The 18,764-nt window shown below is 36.5% G+C and overlaps 3 protein-coding genes across 7 annotated transcripts in view; 1 reads left to right on the forward strand and 2 right to left on the reverse strand.

The window, feature by feature from the left end:
• LOC113058337 (uncharacterized) overlaps positions 1 to 2,336 on the reverse strand; it is a 21,839-nt gene extending 19,503 nt beyond the window's left edge. The window contains exon 1 of the mRNA XM_026226119.1: positions 2,204 to 2,336. Within this exon, the coding sequence (XP_026081904.1) occupies positions 2,204 to 2,223 (20 nt within the window). The 5' untranslated portion in view covers positions 2,224 to 2,336. The remainder of the gene's footprint in view (positions 1 to 2,203) is intronic.
• On the forward strand, positions 2,325 to 10,717 carry relb (v-rel avian reticuloendotheliosis viral oncogene homolog B). 2 transcript variants are annotated; one of them, XM_026226114.1, is made up of 11 exons: positions 2,325 to 2,662; positions 3,221 to 3,235; positions 3,564 to 3,727; positions 5,502 to 5,807; positions 6,442 to 6,602; positions 6,715 to 6,806; positions 6,978 to 7,109; positions 7,207 to 7,311; positions 7,402 to 7,617; positions 8,575 to 8,649; positions 8,734 to 10,717. In XM_026226114.1, exons 1-11 carry the CDS (start codon positions 2,626 to 2,628, stop codon positions 9,213 to 9,215), a joined length of 1,785 nt encoding a protein of 594 aa, XP_026081899.1. In that variant the 5' UTR covers positions 2,325 to 2,625; the 3' UTR covers positions 9,216 to 10,717. The 2 variants fall into 2 exon arrangements, with proteins under 2 accessions (XP_026081899.1, XP_026081900.1); XM_026226115.1 differs by having other exon boundaries at positions 3,224 to 3,235.
• Positions 10,718 to 12,033: 1,316 nt separating this feature from the next.
• mrpl28 (mitochondrial ribosomal protein L28) lies at positions 12,034 to 15,741 on the reverse strand. 4 transcript variants are annotated; one of them, XM_026226124.1, is made up of 6 exons: positions 15,600 to 15,741; positions 13,752 to 14,054; positions 13,493 to 13,645; positions 12,553 to 12,687; positions 12,359 to 12,445; positions 12,034 to 12,281 (listed from the first exon to the last, which is right to left on the reverse strand). In XM_026226124.1, exons 2-6 carry the CDS (start codon positions 14,037 to 14,039, stop codon positions 12,186 to 12,188), a joined length of 759 nt encoding a protein of 252 aa, XP_026081909.1. In that variant the 5' UTR covers positions 14,040 to 14,054; positions 15,600 to 15,741; the 3' UTR covers positions 12,034 to 12,185. The 4 variants fall into 4 exon arrangements, with proteins under 4 accessions (XP_026081909.1, XP_026081908.1, XP_026081907.1 ...); XM_026226123.1 differs by having other exon boundaries at positions 12,359 to 12,448; XM_026226122.1 differs by having other exon boundaries at positions 12,553 to 12,690.
• Positions 15,742 to 18,764: the final 3,023 nt, after the last annotated feature.

Raw genomic sequence — 18,764 nt, forward strand, 5'->3', positions numbered from 1 at the left:
ATACATGCAGTATCACGTAAAAGTTTTCAGTCACCGATGTCATACGAAATGCTCTCTTTGCACTCTATTTGTATTAGTTAATTTATTCTGCTGTCAAGATGGTCCATTAACAAAGCAGTTTCCGAGATAAAGTGAGTAATATTCAACTGTTCAATATGGTGGCCCCTTTAAGGCTACCTGCTTTATGTAAAATTAGTCATCATGCATCATAATTGTCAAATGATTTGCTCGTTACTTTGTGGTTAAAACGTGCTTATTTCAGAACAAAACAACTTTAACAACTTTTTACTAATAAATTTAAGTTAAACTCTTATTTGAAAATCAAATGTTCACCTCATAGTACACAAAGCAATATTTATTACGTTATACTACATATTATACCTGTATATTATTAAGAAATATTCCAAATCACAGAAAAGGCCCACTTTAAACAAGAAAACATTTAATTAAAGTTCTTTTGACATTTAAAATTAATTTTGCTTCTGACAACAAAAGGTGACACAATTAAACTTACAAAACATTATAATAATAATAATAATAAAAAAACTTAAAGACATCAAGACATTTCGTGAGTCTGGAGGGTCAATATGGAGCAAATTCACATTAAAATGGAGAGTTCAGTTCATTGAGCTGATCTGGGTCTCAGCACAGGCTGCTCAGTTTTTGACACTTCTGTCCAAGAGCAGACTGAATAAAAACATCCCCAGGGATGGAACGAGCCACTGATTCCACTCAGGTGCGTCACAGTATTGCATTTACTTGATCGTTTGAAAGAGCACTCAAAATCTGCGAGCGTATAAACATCCTTTTCTGATACTAAAGCATTCGCAGGTTTTAAATCCGGAGTTCGCTGTGCGCGTGCGAGGTCCACTTAATATTTTACGCACTTGTCCACAGGCGAAGGGTCCGTGAGTCCGACCGTAAATGACTATGACCGGCTGTAAGTTTAGCACGGCGGCGAACTTATTACAATCGTCTCAATCAAAATGTTGTCTTTGGTACTGCAGTGCGTAGGAGTGCACGTGGTAGCCGACCGTGGGCTTCTGCGCGTGCCAAACTCCAGCCCAAATTCCCAAACCGTGACGTGAACCCAAAACAGCTGTCTTCAAAATTTTGGTCTCTGCTTCGCGTGGGAGAATTCACGTGCTCGTTTTATGCATGTCCGTCATATGACTATCACGGGCAAAATGTCAGGCGTTTAATTTGTATGTTTATGAAACTGTGCTCTCGGTGTGTAGGTGGCATATTTACATAAGCCATCATTTTAAATAAAACAAGGTAGTTTAACCAGTACTGTAAATCACCCGAGTGATTTGCGGCTCAGATGTAAATCTCTTTTCTGCCTTACTAATGCTGTATTATCAAAGGCTGACGCAATGCTGAAACCAACAGCTCGGTGTGCACTCATTACACCCATTTACTAGAGATCACGTGACTATTTCAGACCGCTCACTCTCCAAACAAGTACTCCGTTTATATGGGTAAATGTATAAGGACTGCACAATTAATCAGATTTCTAATCGCGATTACAATTACGGATGCCATAATTACGTAATCATTCAAAGTGGCAAATAATCGTTCAAAGTCGACTAATGTCATTCTGCACGCTTTAATTTTTTTTCCCTACGTATTATCTTGAGTCCCCCAATGTTTTAGTATAACATTATAATACCATTCATCATTTTATTTTTATTTTTAATATAATTTAAAGAAGAAACCAGTCCGATGTATATTTTACATTTGTGGATTAATACTCTTAATAGAAAAGCACTTAAGTTATTTTCATATAAAAATACGGCATGCAGTTCCAAGAGGAAAAAAAAACAATGGTATAAACCATTCAATGCAAATAATGCTAATCGTAATTAATAATCGCAATAACGATTTCAAGGGATAGACAATTATGTTTTTTTTTTTCATAATCGAGCAGCCCTAATATGTATATGTGTGTGTGTAGCTTATATAAAATAAAAATATTATAATTAGAATTGTTATATATATATATATATATATATATATATATATATATATATATATATATATATACACAAATAAACATCCAGTAGTACATTTTAATTCGATTTCGATTTTATATAATGGAAATTATTTATTACTATCTATTATTACTTCATCGTATCGGTTATTTTAGGCTGTTTGTGTGTTTGTAAGTTACTTGTTATTGTTGCGCTTTCTTGAAACTCACCTGTTGTTAGTCGTTGTCATGGTGATGAATCTTGGGGTTTCCCCAGTTGTGACGTAGGGGGATTTCCACCCACCCGATCAGACCTCTAGTACCCAGAAAAAAAAGGGTGGAAGAAATACGCAGCGAAGGTGTTTCTGTTTGTCATGTCACAGTCGTCTAGTGGCTGAGGAACAGCTAAGCGGTCTCGCATTTTATCTCGGGATTTATTTTTCAAAAAATCTTCCGTTAAATTCAGGTTTCCAAAAAAAAAAAAAAACAGGCGAAGCACCCGGAAATGAGTCCATAACGCGGGACTGATGATCTGATCGCTGTTTAGGAGGATTGCGATTCAACACAAGAGCGTGTAGGAACCAAGAGACTCCTTTAAATATTTTTTCTTCTTCTTCATCATCATCATCATCATCATCATCATCGTCCCAGCAATGAGAAACATGAGCGCTCGGAACGGCACAGCGGGAGGTCAGTACAGTTCTCACTCGTTCACCTCGGCCCTGTTGTCTCTGATTCAGCAGGTTTTAAGAATATTTGCTCCACATTACTCCTTAGCGATACATTATGTACCCATTATGCACTAAACTCGAACGGCAGATTTCACCACATCACTTTATATTACGTTTTATGACACAAAAGTCCACGGGGTCATCAAAACTAAGTTGTTTTCTTAGAGAAGTGGGTGTTTTCTAAAGTTACAGGCCTGTGTTGAAACAATAATACAGGCCCGCGAAAGTCTTTCCTGTTTTACTGTCGCAAAAAAAAAAATATATTTTAGGATGTTTAGTATGTGTTGAGAAGTATGTTTATCATATGATCATGTTTCATGACTCGTTTTAGCGCATTTGTTTATTAGCTGATAATGAAGTCGAGCTGCCGCAGACACGTTTATCAAACGACGTTGTCATCAACTGCTCGTTTTGTGTTCAATAAACAAATAAAAAGTTGCTTTCAGTTTCGTTTTCCGGAAATGCGCATATGTTTAACTGGTTTTCTCTCTATTTCTCCCATCATGCCTCCCATCAGCAGACCTTTATCTAGGTGAGTGCAGGTGTGACGTCACCTTGGTTGTCCACATTGTTTCTTTTTTCATACATTGCATGTTTTATAGTTTTTAAGGGATAATTCAACAAAACATTGGTCATTATTTCGTCACCTTTTAAACCCAGTGGCTTCCCATGGAACACAAAAGGAGATGTTGTGCAGTCCAGCAGTCACCATGTTGTTTTCCATGCAGTGAAAGTACACAATACTGCCATTCTGCCTAACATCTGATTTTGTGTTACATGGGATGGGGGGGGGGGTATATTTTAAAATGTGATGTCTTTAACAAGAGCTCTTGTTTATATTGATTAAAACTGTCCCTCAGATATTATAGATGAGTACCTCACGGAGAAAACGGTTAAAGAGCGGACCGTAACGCTCCCTGGTCCTCCTCCTCCACCGGTGGACCAGGACGTCCAGCCAGCTGGTCCTCCGTCTAGAGGCAGGAGAAGCGCACCGGTGCTGGTCTCCAGAGGAACAGCTCCACATGTGAGTCTTTCTGCTGTCACACTAAATTGAACCAAAAGAGCAGTTGTTGTATCAGCTGCTAAAGCAGGCAGGCATTACTAATATTACTGTACATACTTTCTGAAACCCTTAAAAGGATAGTTCACCGTCTCAACATTATGTCATTCCAAACCTATATGAATGACTTTCTTCTGTGGAACATAAAGGAATATATTGAAGAATGCTGGTAACCAGATGACCACTGACTTCCAAACACAGAGACATTTCTCTAAGTATCTTCCTGTGTGTTCCAGAAAGTCATTTTATGTTTAGATTACAATTTTAATTTTGGGGTAAATTGTCCCTTTAACACTAACGCTATTAGGTGTGTAACTCATCCTGCATTGTTTGTGCTATGGACAAGATTGATGCCTCATATTCTGTGGCATATTGATTGTATTTGCTCTAACAGCTCACTAGACTTGTTTTTTTTTATTTTTTTTGGTAGATATCGAAACTTGTTATTCATGACATCAGGCTTTTTTTTTTTTACTCTCAGAAGGGTGATTGTAATTCGATGCCTACGTTCAGTTGGCATTCTCTCCCCTATACAAAAGAGAGTCAGGCACATACCCTCCTCTCTGCTTCTCTCTTTCTCATTGGCTGATATTTCGTCCAGTGATGTGAGCTTCCTGTTTCTTCACCATGCTTCTTCTGGCTCTTCTCAGCGGCTCTTTGTGTAAGCGATCTGAGTCCATCCTCAGGCATGTCCAGACTTGGTGTTTGTCTGTTGTCTTCTCAAAAATGCAACATTCTGATACTTTTTATTCCTCTGTTATTATAATTGTGCTCTTTGTGTTCAATATCTTCATGTGTCAAACAAACTGTTACTCACTCTCTTTCTCCCTCTTTTACCACACGCTCACTTTCTCTTTCTCTCTTGCTGTTTTTTTTTTTTTTTTTTTTTTGTGGTGGCATAGATTTTAATGCAGAGAGTGAGCTGAAGATGAATCGTTTGTCTTACCATTAATGATTTCAAATACTGGAAAGTCAGAGAGGGAACGTGTGATTCCAGTGTAGTAATAAAACAAGCTAATGTGGTTTTCTGAATTCTTGGTGTTGCTGCTTCATTACATGGGGGTTGGAAAATAAATGATTCAGTGACTGGCATGCCTTTAAAAAAAAAACTTAAACATGTAAACCCTTTTGGCGGAGCTTCATTTATCTTTTTGATGAAATATTTTGTCTCTTGCTCTATTCAATTATTTGTTCATTTATTTGTTATCTGAAAATCCAGCTGCCAAAGTTTTAATATTCATTCTATAACTATATTGATAACTATGCCAGTAATGAACTAGGGGAATTATATCATTAGGATCACTTTTTGGAATCACTTTTTTTAATAAACAACAACAATGAAGCTAATAAAAATTCACCCGACTTTAAAGAGCTACATCAATTAAAGTGGCACACAACAAAGCGGCAACACATGCTTACGAAAAATTGCCTAATCGTGCATTTATTTGGACATTAATAAAGTTATTGTTATAGTCATCTTTGTTATTTTTCTGTTAAAAACTCTTTAGAACATAGCACATAGCACAACTTTGGCAACCATGCAATTGAACGATGGATGTGCTAAAAATCTGTCAAAACACTTTATCAACACCCTGGAAACCTTCAGGACACTATAGATAATGTATAACATTTGCTAAAAGTGATTCAGAAATATTTGTACTGTATAACTGTATACCAATGAACTTTTCTACAGATAAGCACCATTTATTTTCTTCATTTATCATCTCCCTTTTCACAGAACCCATACATCCTTGACCAGACCCCAACGGCGCACATTGATGGTATGGCACCAATGCATTCCATACGAGGCCAAAAAGTGGCATCTCAGCGACGTGGACAGTCATCTGTAGCGCAACACAGACTTCATCCTCCACAGACTGGGACAGAACATCTGGAGCGCTTCCTGGAAAAGCCAGAGCTGGTGGTGGTGGAGCAGCCAAAGGAGCGCGGCATGCGATTTCGCTATGAGTGTGAGGGACGATCCGCGGGCAGCATACTTGGAGCCTCCAGCACTGACTCCAGCAAGACTCTGCCTGCCATTGAAGTGAGTCAGAGGAAGAAGGTTTGGGATGGATGCTAATGAATGAGTCAACGTCTATTTTTAGAAGTTAACTAATGTAACTCTCTAAAACGCTTCCTTTTTAAAATGAGTCTTTAAAAAAGTAAAAAAAAATAGTTATGTGTTTTCTTGTTGAGTATCATACTTGATATATCAGGCTTTTCTGGCTCATATAGTATGATATAGAAGAAAATGGAGCTCATACTATAGGAGAACAAACCCCCAGTTTTATTCATGTTTCAATTCACGTTTTTAGATGCCATAGAAATCAGTGTTGTTAAAACAGTAGGGTTAAGAAATGTTCATCAGTTAAACCTTGTGAAACTCTCATTTCATTTCCATTGTGTCATATTTTTCCACTTACATGAATTACATATTGATTTGCCCTCCTTAGAGTGGGCGTGTCTGGAATGCACCGACTATCCCATAACAGTGGGGCATCCCCCATCAACTCAAACTTTTAATTGCAGTTAAAAATGAAAGTTCCCTGGGGAGGTGTGCGACGTGTGGGCACACAAACAAACATGTTCAACCACAAAGAATGCAACCACAAAGAACCAATTCAGCAGTGTTAAGAAAACAAAAGTAAAACTGTATTTTGTCTTTTCACCTGTTTTAGATTCAAGGCCCCATTGATAATATCAAGAAAGTGATGGTCACCGTGTCTCTTGTGACGAAAGACATCCCGTATCGCCCACATCCACACTGCTTAGTCGGGAAAGACTGTGCGGATGGCATCTGTGTCATCCACATCAATCCCCACAGTGCTCGTCGACACAGGTTTGTTTCTGACAACGTCAATGTTTTGGGCAATATGGGACAGTATGGTCAGTAGAACATGATCGGAGAGTAAAAATGTTATTTCCTGCCTGAGTGTGTTGGTGTTTTCCAGCTTTGCGAATCTGGGCATCCAATGTGTGCGGAGGAAGGAACTTGATGCCTCACTGCAGAAGAGGCGGAATAAGAATATCGATCCGTTTAACAGTGAGTTGTTGAATGATATTGCAGACCGAATGACTCTGTTCTGAAGTCTTTGAAAACCTATGATTCCTCCATAAGTAGCGCATTAGGTTTTGTAGCAGGTTCTTATTAATACTCTTCCACTGTAGCAGAGTATGGGCATTTGTTGAATGTTTTTGGCTTGTTCTCCACCAGCGGGTCACTCTAAGAGCATCGAGGACATGGATATGAACGTGGTGAGACTGTGTTTTCAGTGTGAGCTGGAACGAAAGGATGGCGACCGAATTCCCCTCGCCCCTGTGGTTTCCAGCCCCATTTATGACAAGAGTAAGAGCAAGATATATGTTGGGCCAGAAACTTACTCTACTCAAGTACACAGAGTCCTGGTAGATAATGTTTGGATTGTTTCTATTTGTCTGAATAGAGGCGACCACAACAGCAGAGCTGAAGATCAATCGGCTTAATGTTGTCAGAGGCCCCTGCACAGGAAAGACTGAAATTTACATGCTCTGTGACAAAGTGCAGAAAGGTAACTGGACTCCTATTTAGTTCACAGCATCTCATTTTGCCAATACAGCTGGGCTGAAATAACTCATGTGTGTATCTGGAAACTCCATAGATGACATTGAGATAATCTTCAGCAAGGACGACTGGGAGGCCAAGGCGGAGTTTGCTCAGACGGATGTCCATAGACAAATCGCCATCGTCTTCAAGTCCCCACCCTTCAGGGAGCAGAACATAACCGAGGAGGTGGAGGTCAGCGTGTGTCTACGCCGCATCTCTGACCGGATGGACAGCGAGCCGGTCAATTTCACGTATGTTCCAGACAACGCAGGTGAGTTATCAGACCCCATAAAGACAAGATTATTAGATAACATAAGGTGACAGATGTCAGGGAATATCTGGGGTTTATTTCACTCTAAAATCAAAGGATACAAATATTATAAATCTTAAATGAATCAAATATTATGTTATTAGAGAGGCAGTTTGAAGAATAGATAGATGAAAGGATTATAGTGTATAAAAGAAGTAATTATATAAGTCGTCTACAATGAGTATACTATATCTATCCATTCAAAAATTTGGTGTCAGACTTTTGAGAGCATTAAATAATAAGTAAAATAACTATATTTTAATATATTTTAAAATACTGTTTATTCCTGTGATGGCAAAGTTGAATTTTCAGCGTCATTACTCCAATCTTAAGTGTCACGTGATCCTTCAGAAATCATATTAGTATATGCTTGATTTGCACAATGCATTTATTCCAGGAATCTTTAAAGTTCAAAAGAACAGCATTTCAAACACAAATTTAAAAGTCTTGATTCTTTATCAACATTTATAAGCCATTTAGTGCATCCTTCCTGAAGAAAAGTATAGAAATACATAAATAAAAAAGGTGTAATGGTCCCAAAAATGTTAAATATGTGTCACTTTCAGGTCTCTTGAGTTTAAAAGTGATTTCATACAAAAGAAGACCAGTAGAACGGTTAACTGAAGCAAAACGCCTCACATCCTAGAAATGAATCAGCTTTTCTCTTGCTAGTTTCTAAAATATTATAAAAAGAGGGTGTGTCACCATGTCAGTTTTTCATTATAAATGGCAGCATTATAATCGTTTAAACTGAAAGTATGCATGAGGAAACTGATGCTTTATAATAGGTCTTCTGTTGTCACCGAACACAAACCATTCTGTTGCAATCAGTGCCTTTTTAGTCAGCCCCATCACATTGCTTCTGTCACCCTGTAACATGAAAGGAAGGTTAATCTGAGTGGCTCTTTTGATCTGCAGATCCCTACGAAGTGAACCGCAAGAGGAAAATGAAATCTGATGTCAAGTTCAGCGAGCCATGCAGCGTTCCTCAAAGTAAGGATGTTTGTAAATTAAAAAGACCTTAATATTCTATCAAACTTTGACTACATTAATTAAGTAAAATCCCTCTTCTCTCAGATCAAGACACTGTGAATGAACTCAGCATGCCACAGCATTTTGAAAACCCATTCTACAACACTCCCGATTTTAACATTCCGGGTGCTTCCATGGCAGTCCCTGTTATGGATGCGGGCGCCCACGTGCCATCCCAGGTTATGGAGGGAATCCATTATAATGAAGACTTCAAACAAGAGGACGGTTGTGTTAGCATGGACCAGGACACTTTAGATACTGTCCTCCAAGGCATTAGCAAATGCTTGGCTCAGCCAGGTTCAGACCAGCTTCTTAATCAGTTGTTTTTTCCCAGCGATCTCAACTTTGGGTTAGATAGCACAGATATGAAATTGAACGTCAACCAACCGATGATGAACATGTCGTCTATAAACGACGTGCACTTCAGTCAGATGGTGAATGAGAATCAGGTCTATCCAGCAGATCTGGAGAACATCGACGGCCTCATTTTCTCCTCTGTGAAGAACGAGAACAACCTGGACCACTGAATGCCACTGGGACTTTGTACTTACAGTCAATGTTGACTGTAAAATAATTCTGGACTAGGAAAAGACACTGACTTCAGAAGTCAAACTTGCTGTTGACTGCCAAACCTGTTCATCTGGCACTATCTGACTTCCTGTTTGGTAGTATGAACATACTAATGAAGTAAATAACCTGCTCAGCCGCTGGTCTTATAGATGGACAAGACACTGAGGCAAATGAAAAGTAGAAAAGATGTAGCCATTGTGTACTTTAGTAAAAAGGGAGCAACAGCTGCTGCTCAACTGCTTGTGATGTGCCAGTTCTGAAATGTGATCCGTCATGCATTCGCTAATTTATTGTGTGGGTTTCAGAGCAGAACCTATTAGTATTGTGTAGATGGTCCCAGACCCAAATTCACTTCATATTTAAGTGTTATATAACACAACATTTCGGAATAGTTCATCCATAGAGGGATTACAGTTCACAGCATTAAGGGGAGAAAATCAGACGTTTAAACATAATTCATAAAACATAGTTGGATTCATTCATACCAATCTGATACCATGATCAAGCTAGGTGTGACAAAATGGTAGAAGCCATCTAATCGACAACAATAAAATCCTGCATTGAATTCTCTGCCCGCTGGTGGAAGTTTGTAACTTCTGATTAAAGAAATAATACAAATAGTGCGTTATTGTGACATTTGGTTAACCAGGCTTTTAGGAGCTGTTCACACATAACACGTTCTTCAACTTCACTGTGACGCTTTTCCATTGTCTTTCTATTTTATCATGCACAAGACGGATGTGTTTGATCTGTTGCACTTGTGTCTTGTGCATGACATAATGTTTTTTTTAAAACTTGAGTTAAAAGAGTTCCTCTTTTTAAATCGCGTCTCTAGTCCTTGTGCTTTTGATTTAGTTTTTTCATTCTACTGCCTGTGTCTCGTGTTTTTAAACACTAGGAAATCTGTGTGAATGGCTTCTAAGCTTGCTAACCAAATTCTAACTGAATTGCAAATTAAGTGGAAATTTTTAATTTCTTTGGCCTTGGTAATATGTTTATGCAATTTAAAGTACATTAATTAACACATTTTATAGTGTTATCATAGTGAAATTTGGATTTGAGCCCCACCCACAAAGAAATCTCATTGGTCTTAAGTTGTATATTAAACAAGTTCAGATTGGCTACTTTGCACAGGATTTTATTTATCCTGGAAACTTGACCTGTCACGCCTGGCCATGATGTGAGGTTATGGGAAACTGAAATGGATGTAGTTGAGTCAGTGGCAAAAGGATTTTAGTGACTTTTATCTGTCATATCAATGTTTGAAGGAAGCTTGGTTCACGATCATAACCATTAGAAAGCATTTTGTTCATGTATACACATATAATGTCTGTAATACTGCTGTGAATTTTTAATGTGCTGTGTAAAAATCATTTAATTGCATTCAAATATCATCCCATTCTGCTTCTTATCGTGTGTTGTTGCTGTCGATATTAAAATCACGTGTTCTGGAAAATGACTAAATTCTGTCTTCCCTTAGTGTTCTTCATTAGTCACCAGCTAATTCATAATTCCTGTCATGGCTCCAGTGTTGGGGAAAGTTCCTTTAAAAATAATGTATTACAATAACGCGTTACTCCCTAAAAAATAATTAATTACATTACTTAGTTACTTTTTATGAAAAATAATGCGTTACACTACTTTTGCGTTACTTTTTTAAATGAGCAGGGCTTGATTGTTTTTAATAAAATAAGTTTATACTGTAGCAAATATAAAAGCTCTTTCATGCCCAAAAGTGCAATGAAACCTCAGACTGAAGGAAAATAAATTCGCGTATGTACAGTAGAGCACAGGAGAAGGTTCAACACTCTTCAGCAATAAAACAATGAAGCACAATTGTTCGTTTATTTAAAGTCATTTCAAATGTCCATCGGTCTGAAAGGAATTCAAACCTTGATTTTATGCCATTTATGTTTTTGTATTTAAGAGCTACAGGGGAATCAGTCACTTCCTCATTCACTACAGCTATTGTTGTGCTTTGTTGCACTTCTGTGATACTATATATAGAGTTCAGAGCTGTCGCTACACGCATTCAACATGCCACAATCTCTGACAGATCGACTTCCAGTCTTTCGTCAGATTTTAAGAATTATGCTTAAATTGTTGCTTTAAGTTATTTTATTCAAGCTTTCATTATTACCAACTAGCCTAATTTCAGTTACTTTAAAAGTTATTTTTATGTGTGTGTGTGTGTGTGTGTGTGGCTCCCGTGAGAAGTGATTTCACACCTCGGTTCACATGACTCAAGATGACAATGTGGACAACATCTCTCTCTCTGTATGTGTGTGTGTGTGTGTGTTGCAATGCTGTAAAGCCTCAAAGAAAGTCCAGTATTGTGCAATGGGACTGTATGGTGCCAAAAGGAAGGCACATCTGAACTCCTAAAAAACTACTTGCTTTAATTATTTTGCAATGTGAATTCATGATTCTGAATTTTTTTTTTCTATAACATACAATACATTATAAAGTTTACTACAAAAAAAAAAAAAGCACTATGGGAAATAAAACCATCTCAATTTGTAAATCGTAATAATTAACATCCTCATTACATGCTGCATCAAGCTAACAATTTATAATTCCCACAGCCAGAACCTTCCGGGAAAGTTCTGATAGTTATAAATAAAAAAATCTATAATGAACCTTTTCTGAAATTCTGAGAACATTAGAGAACATTCCTAGAAAGTCCAGATTTGGTTTCTAAAGGATAACGGAATGGGAACTAATGTTAGTAGGACATTCCGGTTTCCAAACAGCCAGAAAATAAGGAAATTCCAGTCAGATTAGCTGATGCAATTTATTATGAAATAAAAATGCCATATGTACAGAAAATAAGCACGTTGTTGGTGATGTTAGTCCAAAATAAATACATTATTGTTTACTCTTCAGACTGTGTGACTGACATGGAGGATGGAAGAGAAGAGAACAGGTCATTTTTTCTCAACAATCTGAGGCTCTGAGAGCTTCTTAATGGTGAGCTCCTCCACAAGCTTCTTCACCAAACTGTGGTGAAGAGGCTCTGGATCCTGAGAACGAGAAAACGGAGTATTATTTAACTGATCAGACAGCGATCGGACATGCAGTGACCATCTTTCATATTCACCTTCTTTTCCAGTAGCCTCTGTTTCTCTACGGCTTCCTCTAGACTCAAGCCGACCCATTCAGCCTCCTCCTCCGGGATCTCAAACTGCTGCTTGTAAGAATTGAGAGAAAGGAAGAAAACACACAGGAGGATCATCAACAACATATGGCTGCAAATATACATACAGAACCACATAATAAATAAACTCATCTCACTTTGTAGCGGTTGTAGACTTTTTCCCTGCGAGACGGATCATCGGGGTACAAATCTGTGTCTTTCCGGGCCAGACGTAACAGCATTGCACGTTTTAGATCCATTCCAAACTTGGAGTTCAAATCTTGTTTTGGGGTCTGCTTTAAAAGAGATACACAACATATATGGACCACATTTTGCTATAAGATTTTTTCGTATAAATTACAAATATTTATTTTTATATTAATGGTTACAATACACTGAAGCGAGTGACCCTTTATACATAAGAATATTAAATGTATTCTATATTTAGTAAATTACATTTTACACAACAATGTAATAATTAAATTAAATTAAAAATTAAATTAAATTAAATTCATGCATTTAGCAGACACTTTTATCCAAAACGACTTACAGTGCATTCAGGCTATCAATTTTTACTTATGTATATATATATATATATATATATATATATATATATATATATATATATATATATATATATATATCTCTATACAAACAACATTATAATATAAAACTATTTAAATTCATACAAAATAATAAAACATTAATAGCCGAGGACTTAAATTTTATGCAAGATACATGAATATAAAAAAAATATCTATCTATCTATATATATATATATATATATATATATATATATATATATATATATATATATATATATATATCTATCTATATATCTATCTATCTATCTATCTATCTATCTATCTATCTATCTATATATATATATATATATATATATATATATATATATATATATATATGTATAGTTTTGTAAAATAATAAGACTTACTAATGATATTTTATGATGTAAAATGATAAAACACATTGAAAAAAAACTTTTTTTCTGAGGACCTCTCAAAAAATAAAAAAATTAAATTAAAATTAAAATTTTATAGTAAACAAACTTTTGAGGACTGCTCCCCAGATAAGCCTCACCTTCAGAATGTAGAAGTCAAAGCCAAAAGCAGCGTCAATAAGGTCCAGTGTGCGAGCGGTGACTGTTACAGTAAACTTTTGGTCGAGGATCTCACTGTACAGCTCTCTGTTAAACAGCTGCGGCTTCCAGGTTTTGCGCAGTCTTGTAGAAAGCTGGTGTGACAAGTACATATTGCATTATGAGATGTCGTCTTCAGAAAACATTCAGATTTATCCACTATTCAAATCAATAGTCAGCATTACTGTCGTACAATATTACCTTGTCATCTTTGGCATATCTGAAGCCAGATATCCAGCCTTCTCCCCCCCAGAGTCCGCTCTGTGATTCAGGCGGATAATAAACAGGGACAGGCACATCCTGTACTCGCTCTCTGTGTCCAGTTTTAGGACTGAGTCTGTATTTGACACCCAGTGGTTTCCAGTGCACAGGAGTAGGAGGGGTGGTGTCCTGCAGAGAACGCAGGTAGTGCTGGGGTAAACGGGCGTAGATGCCCTTCTGCAGCTTCAGGACTTCCCAGATTTTTGGTGGATACTTGTGTAGAGGCATTTTATCGGACAAAACCTTACAAAGAAGGGTAGAGTAGGTACATAAATCATACACACCCATGCATTGTACATGCTTTTACTCTACTAATAAATAAATATATATATATACACACACACGCAGATATATACGCATATATGTACATATAAAAATAATAATAATTTGTGTACGCAAATTGTATAATATCCAAGGTAACATTTATAGTAACTGTGAAGTTAATTCTCATATTGTATTTTCAGAATGTTTTGGAATATTTGTCCTCTCCACAAATTTGTCACCACTGAAACACAGTAATAATAATTTAATTATTATTTCAGTTATATTATTGACCTGTTAAGAGTTCGCTTACATCTACATTGCATTTTTTTGCTATTTACATTTTTTCAGAGGTAAATCAATAATTGTATTTTTAACAATATTTCAAGTTTAATTTATGAGATTTGTTGTATTTTTTTATCAAATTTTTCTTTGTAAAAGGCAAAAGTTGATCATACTGATTTTAAAGTTAAGGATTCATTCGTTTGAATTTACATTGAACCAAGTCATATCACCTTAGTTGATAATTCAGTATACTTGACAAAGCATCCCATGTTTCAGTAGTGACAGTAATGCTTTGGTAGTGAACACATCACATTACAGAATTTTAACTTGCATACAAAAATTTAAGTTTAAAAATACAAAAATTTCCCCCAAATATGACGATTGTGTGTTCCCTTTCGTCACTCCTGAAACAATGACATGTTTCGGTCCTGGCTGTTTCGGTGGTGACAATTTTATGGGATAACAACCCCCCCAGAAAAAAACAAAAACAAAGATGTCACTACCAAAACTTTAGATACTTTTGATCTCAAAGATGCTAATCAGCACATGGTTAACTAGCACGGTTCTGATCAGTTGTAAATTCATAAAAATTGTATTATAACAATAACTCTCCAAAAAAGTGTGCCTAACTGCAGGAAAAAGGTGTTCGGTAGTTATGCTCATTAGATTTACACACACATTTTTCAGACTTCTGAACAAATTTAGCTCAAAATGATGGGGTCTATATCTACTCCCCTGTACGAATATGTCCTGATCATAAATGTAGGAGTGTAGTTCATTTTAGTCTCAGCCAAAGGACTAAAACATACACTGTTTCGGTAGTGACATGGAAAATGCAGGAGACTTTTTTATTTAATTTACAAAGAATTCATTTTAATAAATATTTGTTTTGAGCTTGTTTATATGTTTAAAAAGAACAAAGAAAAAAAAATGACTTCAATTTAATAAAGTTGAAAGTACCCAATACATCGTTTTACAGGTTCTATATTAAGCTTAGTGATATTTTAAATATTATAGTATTTTTCAATAGATAATAGAAGGATCTTAGTAAATATCTAAGATTTGAATACGCTTTTTAAATGTGTTTTTTTGTTGTGGGACAGCAGTTGTAGAATGGCCCATTTATGATGAGCTAACTGTTACAGCCAAAGATGCAAATATACGCTTTATAATATAACAAATCTAAAGATTAAAAACTAATAACGATAAGGGAAAGGCATGTATACAGTTCAGCATTCTTACCGTGCAAAGACGTGAACGGAGAATAATTGATTTATTTTACATGCTCAGTGTTAGCCTGCTAGCCTCTCAGTGCAGCACGCGCTGTCAAGCTAACCAAGGGCAGCTCACGTCATTTCCTGTGACACACTGGAGGGTTTACGTCATTGGTGAGATGGGTATAAACGGAGGTCGGAGCCAGCTCCAAATGGGCGGGCCAGCTCCAAATGGGTGGGACTTCAGCTCCAGGTGGGCTGTACAAACCTCCAGAGCCTTTTGATTGGTTTATTTAATGTCATGGGGTTAATGCACGCTGCGAATCCCCCCCCCCCCCCCACCACCAAAGAAAAAAAAAAAAAAAGACGACGTCAACTTCCCAAGGCTTTTCAGCGTCAAGAAAGAGGAGTTTGAAGGGGTAAGTTTAGACTTGTACAACGTATTACAAGTTGCGAAAAAGTGCAGTATCTTGGCAGTTGATGTTTTAGTCTTGACGTAGTTAAATCATGATTACAAGCTCATTGCATTCAAGTTTGAAAATGGGAGGACAATCATGTGCAATTTTTTACCTTCAAAACTCATATTTACGATTATTCCAAGAGCACGTTAAGACAGCATTAGCAGCACAGATTAATTACATCTTTATTGTGTCTGTTACCCTTTTGTGCTAAATATTTCTGCAATACATTTACGCTGCAGATTACGGACACTGAAGACTTTAAGCAGGTAGGCTATTGTTACTAACGTTACGTAAAATATGCAGACCTATGTATTATAACTGCACTGATATTTAAGCGATCAATAACTATTAATAGATTTAGTACAGTGTTCTATAATAGTTAAAACTCCTAACTGATAATGCTTGACTTTAACAAAGCTGGTCATTATTTCAAAACAATTTTAAAATGTTATCTATTTTTACATGTAACGTTAATCCAAATAATGTAATGCAATTGAAACATTTGGTTTAATTACCAAATTCATTTTTCAATTTAATAATCATAACAGAGTGGATATATGAGGATAACTGCAGTGTCCACTACCATGCATTACATATCAACAGGTGTAGAATTAATTTTGTCATTGTAGGAAACACAAACAAACAAAAACATTATGTGTAAACTTTGTGTTACAGAAAGTTCAAGTCTGGGTGGCCAAAAGTTATATTTCAGTGACCTGGTTACCGTCTCTCTCTGCAAACCCAAAGGATCACTTTCCTCTAAACTTTTTTTTGTTCTTTCTATGCATCAAGATGTGTAATTAATTTTTTCTGAAGATTTTTGACTAATGTGTGTGTGTATGTGGGTCTTTGTGTGGATAAATTATGTTCATACTTTAAAGGTGGACATTTGCAACAGCGCTTGTCCCTAAAATTGCTCCAGGGGTATGGTCAGAGACTGTCCTAAAGGACAAATGTTGGAATGTAAATGACATTACATTCTGTGGACGTCTTACATAAATGTGCATTGTACTTTAGTTAATGTTAACTTGTCAACAGTGAATTATTTTACGATGTCATTGGACTGAATGTTTAGTGACTAATGACACTTCATTCCAGTAAAAATATAATGCATAGCCTTGGAGTGAAAGCAGCAGCAAAGTGTTCCAATGCTGATAAAATTCAAGCAGGTTAAAACCTCAGGTTCCTTAAATATCTGTTCTACAGGACTTTTTGGGGTTGGACAGATTTTGTTATGGTTTTGAAGTCTGATGCTCACCAGCCCTTCATTTATTTGTTCAGAAATGCAGTAGAAACATTCATATTGTAAATTGTAATAATATTTTACAATAACTCTTTTCTATTTGAGGCAGCAGCGGATCTGCCCCAATCATCATTAACGGGACCACAGTGGAGAGAGTGAGCATCTTCAATACCTTCAAATGCCCTGCAAAGAGTAGCTGAGCACATGTCCAGAACATCTCTCCCCTCTCTGCAAGACATCCAAACCAGGAGATGGAAATCTAGGGCTGTTAAGATCCTTAAAGACCCCACCAACCCATCTGCTACAGTCAGGCAGACCCTTCTGCAGTCTGATGGCAAAGATGGAGAGGCTCAGGAGGAGTTTCTTCCCTCATGTTATCAGACTACTAAACATGGACATTAAACACACTGCACTTTATAGACTGGTTGTTTAGGGCTACCCAATAACTCTCTGCACACTGCGCTTTTTTGACAACCTAACTAGGTATTTCATCCTCACTGCACATTGTGAACATCTCTGCACATTATCTGTGTAGCAGTTTCTGTGTAGCACCTCTACAAATCATCTGTGTAGTAATACAGTATATTGTGAATATTTCATTATTTGTATTTAATTATCTCCAAAAAAAAAAAAAAAAACGTTGTATTTTTTTCCTGTTGTTTCATTATTTGTATTTAATTTTCTCTTTTTTTTTTTTTTTTTTTGCACAGTCTAAAAAGAGTATGCCAGACCTACATTTCACTGCTTTTTGCATGTCATATAACAAATAAAACTTGAATTTTTAATGGTTTGGAGCGTTACCTGTGATTGAGTTGGTGATAAAAAGGAGATGGGGAAATGAGTGTCTTAAATTGGACTTTGGTACCAATAATATTTTCCTCTTAAGTCTTGGAATGTTTTTTTTATTATTATTATTAACTCTTGTATTACTATTTAGATTTGTTTTCTTTTTTTAAATTAAATGTTTATTTGTAAAATGTACTTCCACGTGTGGCCTTTTGTAATGTTGTTTCACCTAGAGCCAAGGGGGTTGTAACAATCTAAACAATATAATTCTCCCTCAGATTTCAAACTTGCATTAAAGAAAAACATTCACATACAGTAAACATTTTATTGCTCTAAATTACTCATTCATTTTCTTGATACTGATATAATTATAAAATTAATATAATTTAATATACTTGTATGTTTGCAGTTGTCACAAAATTATATAACCCCTTGTTAATAAAATTTAAACTACAATGAAGAACAATAAATCTGTTTTTCATTAGTATCGCTTCTTTATGCCATCCTCATTCGCGCGCACCCCGGCAAAGACGCAATGTGAAATTTCCGCTTAAACCCCGCCCATTTGTAAAATCCCGCCCACTAGCGGCAAAAGTCCCTCCCACTTGGAGCTCTTCGTGAAGTCCAGCCCACTTGCGGCAAAAGCTCCTCCCACTTGGAGGTCTCCGGGCTGCAGCGATACCTACTTGTCATTGGTTAGTTG

This window comes from Carassius auratus, chromosome 40, assembly GCF_003368295.1.
Source record: "Carassius auratus strain Wakin chromosome 40, ASM336829v1, whole genome shotgun sequence".
Taxonomy (NCBI): domain Eukaryota; kingdom Metazoa; phylum Chordata; class Actinopteri; order Cypriniformes; family Cyprinidae; genus Carassius; species Carassius auratus.